This window comes from Cajanus cajan, chromosome 9 (genome assembly GCF_000230855.2).
Source record: "Cajanus cajan strain Asha chromosome 9, NIPB_CcT2T_4, whole genome shotgun sequence".
NCBI lineage: Eukaryota > Viridiplantae > Streptophyta > Magnoliopsida > Fabales > Fabaceae > Cajanus > Cajanus cajan.
In genome coordinates, this window is record NC_138525.1 from 50,959,263 (window position 1) to 50,967,525 (window position 8,263).

Sequence of the window (8,263 nt, forward strand, 5' to 3'; positions counted from 1 at the left end):
AGTGTAATTTACTTTATTGATAAAAACAATAATAATACAGTCACGATGATTCCTTCTGTTAAAAGCTGTATTCTTTGATATCATATGTTGGTTTACATACTTATACTGTGATTATGGTGTTTTTGTTCAAGGTTGAATCCTTGCTGGATGTTGACAGTCACATTCTTTATTCTCCACTTCCCTGCCGTGTTCCCTTGCCTGGGTTTGAAAGCTTCTGGTTTTGTGTTTCACAGTATGAGGAGAAAGACAGAATTCTCCTAAGGAACTTGTGTTTTGTTTTGGGTGCTAAATTTGTGGAGAAGTTGACTAAGAAGGTCACCCATTTGTTGTGTAAATTCACCAATGGGCTCAAGTACGAGGCTGCTTGTAAATGGGGCATCCAATCAGTTACATCGGAATGGATATTTGAATGCGTCAAACAGGTAATATATTTATGGTGACTGCGTACATTGCAGTGAGAACTTCAACGTATGTTTATGCATATACACTTTGTTATGCATGCATATCTACATGCATTTTATATGTTATGTACTTTTTGACCAAGAAAAGGTCTATCAATATGCAACTTTTTTTGTTTTTTTTCCTTTCCAGAATGGAGTTGTTGCTATTGATCAATTTTTACCAAAAGAAGTCACTGCTCAAGACCGAGAGGCAGGAATTTGCACTGTAAGTCAATTTCCTACCCAGGCTTTTGATGTGACGAGTGACATGCCCTCTCAGTTGTCAAGTCAATCACAAACTTTAAGAAGCACCGCAGATAAAAATGTCAGCTGTGGAATTGATAATCATGAGACCAATTTTAAGATACCAAGTATTTATAGCAGCAAAAAGGCAAGGCTTATGGAGGAACCTTGCCTATCCAATAAGATGCCTTTGGCATCAAATTCAGGTATTCATCCCTCTGACAAATTGTTTTCCAAAGACAATATGGTTATAGATGATGGGGAGGTTTGTCATGCTGTTCCTGATGTTGCTGCTGCAATTGAGGACTTGTTAGAGCAGACAAGCAAGGTAAAAGTGCTGATTTATGGTATGTTGATATATATATATATATATATATATATATATGTTTTGCTCCACTATGTCTGAATTATTCATGCTCTACTTTCTCTTTTTCTTCTCTCAAAGATGCATGATCAGAGGTCCCCAGCGCAGACAGGGTGTGAGAGAAGTGTATCCTTAAGTGTGATCATTTTCATCGAGGTTGTGTTTTGTTTTATAATTTTCTCAATTTGTTTTGTGAGTAGTAGTGATCCTTGATGATAGAATAGATTTACCCATCTGATCGTTCTGTCCTTGGTGAAGATAATTCCAATCCTCGTACTGTCTTTGGATTATCTAAACACTGGTTGAACAGGTTAGCTCTCTTTTGTTCCCTGTTTAAAATTAATCATATTGTTGTCATCTTGCCACATAATCTTCCTTTGTCAAAATTAGACTGTTTTATATTAATGACCTTTAACATAGTGTTTGGTTAGAGGGAAATGGGGGGGAGGGAAGAGATTTTTAAAATCTTTTCTTGTTTGATTCAATTTTTAGGAGGGGAGAGGAGCGAAATTCCTTTTAATCTAATTTTAGCTCATCTCCAATATTGGGGAGATTTGGAGGGGAGGTGAAATATTTTAAAACATTTTTAGTATATATCAAAAATATCTTTATTTATGTTATTAAATTTAAAATTATAAGAATACAAAAGTAAATTGATTTTTAAAATTCCTCACCTCGTATGAACCAAATAAGAAAAAACTACCTCCTCTCCTCTCAACCAAACAAAATTTTTAAGTCCTCTCCTCCCTTCCTTTCTCCTTCCCTCCCCTCCTTTGAACCAAATGGGCCTTAAAAGATCTGTTTGATCTGCTTATTAGTGATTTAGTTCAGCATTTCATGAATTCAACATGTGCAGAACTTTTTGCCTTTATAGTTCAAAATAAATTGTGTGCAATACCCAAACCTGATGTTTATAATATTTTCATTACTCAATTATAACTAATGGATAAATAATTATCTGATTACTTATTTCAATTTGACAAATTAATTGAAGTAGTCATATTCGTTTTGTTCAGATTGGTTCATAAATATTTTATCTTTTTTTATTGGCCAGGATAGGTTGGGCGCAAATATCTTGTTCCTGCATATCTAACATATTTTAGCTTCTCGTTGAGTTTGACTTTAATACAATTTGAATTCGAAACCAGTTGAGCCCTGTCCTGTCAAATTGATCTAACTCAATTCTTAGCTAGCCCAACAAAAGACTTGCCAATATATTTATTTATCCTATTACTTGTTTTTATTTATTTATTTGTAAACTTAAAAAACAGAAAAATTTACTCCACTTAAAATTTATCCCTATAATCTATCTCAATCTCCAAGTTACCCCTTAAAAGATTTAAATCATAATTCTATTAAAATTGAAACTTGAATTTAATAGATGGGGGTAAATTTCACCAATTGGAAAGTTGATGGTGTAAATTACTATATTTTATAACTGATTTGAGTAGTACTACGATGAATGTCTATGGGGATGAATTCCATCAACCAAAACCTTGCATACATAAAGTTAAATAGGATTGACAACTAGCTTGTTGCTCCACTGGCACAAGCCAAGTCTTTTAATTTTGAGACTTGGGCCTGATTGAATTGACACCAATGACATACAATTTTGTGAGAAGGAGAAATCAAGAGACATAATTGAATTTGTGTTTTGATTACACAGCAAAGTGTATCATTATATACTATTGGTAATAAATAAATAAAAGAATAATTACAACTATACTAGTTGCCTGATTAGTGACTACCATAATTAAGTAGGTCCTAGAATAGGCCCAAGACAAAAAACCCAAGATACATTGTCTCTACATATGTAACACTCCTCAACCTGGAACATGTTGGCCATATGCACTGAACTTGTTACTTACATAATTCATTTGAGAACCCTTAGAGAGTTGGTGAAGGCATCTTTCAATTTATTATTAGAATTGACAAAAATAGTGATGTCACTAGATAAAATCTTTTCTCTAATGAAGTGGTAATTAGCCTCAATGTTCTTAGTACCACAACTCAAGTATGATGTTTGTCTTCATACAAGAGACCTTTCCTTGGAGCTCCTTTGATATATTTTAGAATAAGAATGACTGCATTGAGTGCATTCCTATGTTTTTTACAATGCAAAGGAGATATTTGATTGGGTGATAGTGAGATATTCAACATCTATATTTTAGAATAAGAATGACTGCATTCCTATGTTTTTTACAATGCAAAGGAGATATTTGATTGGGTGATAGTGAGATATTAAACATCCCCACTAATTGTTTATATCTCTATAGATCTAACAATGACTTCCTTTGGGAAATGGCAATTTCAGACGAGGATTGAGCAACCAACCTTAATGCCCAATAAATGTTTAAGTGGTTCCAAGTCTTTTATTTGAAATTGTTTGTGTAGATGACTATATCGTCATCATAGTTGTCACCGGTAATGACTATATTGTCAACATAACAAGACAAATATACAAGCCAAATGAAGAACGAAGAGAAAACACAAAATAATCAACCTCATAATTAGTTATAACAAATTGAAACAAGGTGAAACTAAAATGACCAAACCAAGCATGGGGGGATTGCTTTAGACCATATCGAGAGCGATAAAGACGACAAACAAGTTAAGGGTTACTAGAAGAGATAAAACATGGAGGTTGACTCATATCACCATGTAAGAAGAAATTTTTTTTATGTTCGGTTGGTGAAGAGGCCAACAAAGAATAGCAACCATATCAAGAAACAAACGAAATAAAGTGATTTTGGCCATAGGGGAAAAGGTGTTCCTATAATTAAGACGAAAAATCGGAGTGTAACCCTTAGCTACTAAGCAAGCTTTGAGCTGATCAATTTGTTCATATGGCACAACCTTCACTGTGTACGCCCGGCAACAACCAATTGTAGTCTTATTCAAAGGCAAGGGAACAAGTTCCCAAGTATCACTAGCTTCTAAAGAAGCCATTTCTTCAAGCATCGTCTGATGCCAATGGGGATTAGCCATGGTTTCACTTGTAGACTAAGGGATAGACACAATTCAAGGAGGAAATAAAAGAGAAGTAGGAAGGGAATAAACTATCATAATGAAGAGTACAAGAATATAACGGGTTAGGGTTGTGAGAGGACCAAATACCTTTACGTAGTAGGGCAATAAGAAGTTCAGGTGGAGGTGGTGATGATGGAGATTGATATTTTCTTTGTTCAAGAACAAGTGTTCTTAACAAGTCAGTTATTGTTTCTTATGTTCTTGCTCAAGCTCAGGTGGTTGACATTCTCTCTAAGCCTCTTCCTAAGGCACAATTTTGTTCTTTCATAGACAAGCTCAAGGTTTTAAGTTCCTCACAAACTCAAGTTTGTAGGGAGAGTAATAGTGTTCTCCTTTGTATCTATAAGTTATGTGACTATCTACCACATCAAAGCATAGTTATGTTATTAATTAGTCTTAAAATGTGGGTTATGGGCTTAACTCAATCTTACAAAACCAACTTGTAAGGTGAAAGTTGTCTTCTACTTATATATTATTTAATTGCCTTATTTCTAGTTGATGTAAGACTTAAGTTTTTCTCAATACAGGTCCTTCACATTCAGTTCTATTGAGTTTGGTACATGAATAAATGATATGTGACTCTTTTTTAACGATCTAGGATACGCAAAACTTGAATTTTTTCCAATATACCCTCTCACAGGCAACACTATTGGGCTTGGTGTGTGTATCAATGGTGGGTGGCCCTTTTAGAGTGAATCTATGATAACTTTGATACCATCTTAAAATATGAGTTATGGACCTAACTCAATCCTACAAAAGTGGGTTGTAAGGTGAGAGTTGTTCCTTGTTTATATACTTTTTAATTATCTTATCTTTAGTCAATATGAGACACGGATTTTTCCCAATAATTAGGATATTTGTAAGATGATTGTCTTATGCCTCATCTCATCAACATTGTAAGTTAGTTGCTCGTGTGTTCTTTCTTTCTCTATAACTAAATAATCTGATCTCTTCTCTTGAAGAGTTCAGAATATCAATAACAAATACAAAGCTTCATATCTTTTGTTTTCTGTAATTCTACATTTGTATATATACTTAACCTAGTAGTATAAAGAGAGTCGCTACATATTGTAACATCCAATTACAGTTTACTCATGTATTTCTATCTCTGTACCTTCTCTTTCTCTCTCTCCCTCTCTCTCTATACACAGCATTTTTTACCTTACTCTAAATCAGTACTGTGCTTATATTCTTTTAGAAGTGGCAGAGATGATAACGGGGAGGGCTCTGAAGAAAGAAGAGCAGGAATATATTATGGTTTTAGTGAAACACAGACAGAATCTCAGGTTATCCTTTGGATATTAGCAACCTTTTAATGTTCAATTTTTCCAATTACTTTGTCTTGATTGTGACTTCTGTTTTGTTTATCATTTATTATTAGATACCTATCTCTCCCTGGAACAATAATTAGTTACCTTTGAACTGGCTGTTGATTAATGACCACTTTATAAGTATACTTGGTGAATGTCATTTACTTTTGTCATAATGCAGGTTGTTGGTTATGAAGAAGATTTATCAGGAAGGCAAATGCTTATTGACAGAGTCCGAACTCGAAGTAGCATGCCACAGTGAACAGGAACTAGAATCTGTCTAGTCATGATCTCAACAAAAATGAATATAGATTAGAGAAAGAAAACTCAACCTTGATCAGATAATGAAGGGTCAGTATAGGTCAATATCATTTATATTTGTACCTTCGTGTTTGAACATGTTGAGTTGGATTTTGAGGAATAGCAGCCTTAATTCCTGAATCATGATGTAATCATTTTTTTTGTAATCTAAAATTATGAAATAAGAAACAGCCAAGTAAGAAAAATGTAGTCTTACTATTTTAGTGGGATAACGATGTGCAAGTTGTGTAAATGAGTAATTTCTGTTGGCATGTCTGTTCTGACCGGATATGGATAAGCAGAATGCTTTTCACGAATCTGAAATCACATTGTCGTATTTCATTTGTATACTATTTCATGTTTAATACTAATTAAATTTAACAAATTATGATTTATTAATATATAAAACATAAAGAATCTCAACTGATATTTTGACATAAAATAATTAATATTTATGGTGAGGGTTTTTATTCTATATTATTTCATAAATAATTTAGTTTGAAACCTGAAATTTTTTGGACTAAATTTGACAATATTACTAAATTAGGAATTAAATACAAATATAAAAAAAATGCGCATGAAGTTTTATTTTAAAAAGGACAATTTAATTAACAAGAATAAGTTTACATAATCCAGAATTACTAAATTTTAATTTATAATTCTCAAAATTAAAAGATAAATACTTATATTTCATTGCTTTTCTTATGAATATTAATAGTTATTAACATATCAATAAAAAATTTATAAAAGAGCATAATAGAATATCTACATTTTTTAAAGAAAAACAATTCACAATCTCCCCTAAAGCATTTTATTTTATTTCATTTTTGTTATAAAAGAAAGTAAAATAGAGAGAACAAAGAAGACAATATGAGATGGAGAATAGAATCTGACTTGTATATTATCTTTGGGAAGGAATAACTTATTTATAAGTACATGTGGTAACTAAACAATTATACAATAAAGGGATAACAAAAATATAAATGGTAATGATTGATAATGAATATTGACATCCATTAATTAAGTTACTAATTATTATTCATAACACTCCTTCTTGGATGTCCAATATTTAGAATGTGTCTCGTTAAAACCTTACTAGGAAGAACTCTGTGGGATAAAAACCTAGTGAAGGAAAAAGAGTACATCATTCATAAACTCTCCCTCATGCATATAATCTTTAAGACGACGGAGTCCAATCTTGTGTATCAACTGTTCAAAAACTTTTCTTGGAAATGACTTTTTAAAGAGATCTGCTAGGTTGTCACTTGAGCAGACTTGTTGAACATTTATATCACCATTCCGTTGAAGATCATGGGAGTGCACAATGGATGTGATTTGTCCATATAAAACCTTTTAAGCACCTTTGTTATATAAGCTTCTTGATGCAAAAGAATTCCATTTTCTAAGTATTCAACTTGCAGTCCTAGACAAAACTTTGTCCTTCCTAGATTCTTCATTTCAAATTCTTTTTTTAAGCAATCTATTGCTTTTGAAAGTTCTTTAGGAGTTCCAATAATGTTTATGTCATCTATATAAACTACAATTATGGCAAATCCATTTTCATATTTTTTTATAAATATACACATTGGATCATTTTTATATCCTTCTTGTAACAAGTATTCACTTAGTCGATTATACCACATACGACCTGATTGCTTTAGCCCATATAGGGACTTATTCAATTTGATCGAATAATCTTCTTTAGAAATTGCATCGTCAGACAAATTAAATCCTTCTAGGAGTTTCATATAAATGTCAGCATCAAGAGAGCCATATAAATATGCTGTAACTACATCCATTAGATGTAAATTAAGTTTTTCATGTACAACCAAACTAATTAAATATCGAAAAGTGTTTGAATCCACTACAGGTGAATATGTCTCTTCAAAATCAATATTGAGTCTTTGTGAAAAATCTTGAGCAACTAGTCTTGCTTTGTATCTCACAATTTCACCATTTTCATTTCGTTTTTGCACAAAAACCCATTTGTATCTAATTGGTTTTACACTTTTTGGTGTACGTAGTACTGGTCCAAAAACTTTTCGTTTAGCAAACGAGTCTAATTCTGCCTCAATTGCATCTTTTCATTTTGGTCAATCATTTCTTTGTCGAAAATCATTGATGGACTTTAGTTCTTGATCCTCAATATCATTTATTTCTTTTAGCGCTATATTATATGCAAACACATCATCAATATTGACATTGTTTCGATTCTGTCGTATTCCATTCATGACATAATTTATTGAGATCTCTTCATTTTCAATAATTTCGGGTACCTGAGTTTCTTCTGGAACTGGAATATGAGTTATGTCAAAGGAATCTTTTTGAGTTTTTACATCCTCAATTTGGTCATTTTGCTCTTTAGCTCCCTTTTTTATTCGATGATTCTTATCCTTGGAACCAATTGGTCTACCACGCTTCAGGCGTATTTGTGACTCGTTTGTAGTATTAAATTGTCTAACAGGGACTTCGATTCTTATTAGAGCATTAGTCGCTAGTACATATGACTTAGTCACCCCTTTTTGGATTTGTGAATACATTTAGTAATTGATTGACTAGATTTTGCAAATGAATTA

At 32.5% G+C, this 8,263-nt stretch overlaps 1 protein-coding gene across 2 annotated transcripts in view; it reads left to right on the forward strand.

Moving 5' to 3' along the window:
- MEI1 (transcription coactivator) overlaps nt 1-6,040 on the forward strand; it is a 43,054-nt gene extending 37,014 nt beyond the window's left edge. Inside the window, exons 12-17 of one of the 2 annotated variants that reach the window (XM_020346832.3) lie at nt 132-422; nt 592-1,011; nt 1,129-1,173; nt 1,272-1,357; nt 5,276-5,363; nt 5,569-6,040. In XM_020346832.3, the coding sequence (XP_020202421.1) occupies nt 132-422; nt 592-1,011; nt 1,129-1,173; nt 1,272-1,357; nt 5,276-5,363; nt 5,569-5,649 (1,011 nt within the window). In that variant the 3' untranslated portion in view covers nt 5,650-6,040. The remainder of the gene's footprint in view (nt 1-131; nt 423-591; nt 1,012-1,128; nt 1,174-1,271; nt 1,358-5,275; nt 5,364-5,568) is intronic. The other variant, XM_083063210.1, reaches the window with a different exon arrangement.
- Nucleotides 6,041-8,263: the final 2,223 nt, after the last annotated feature.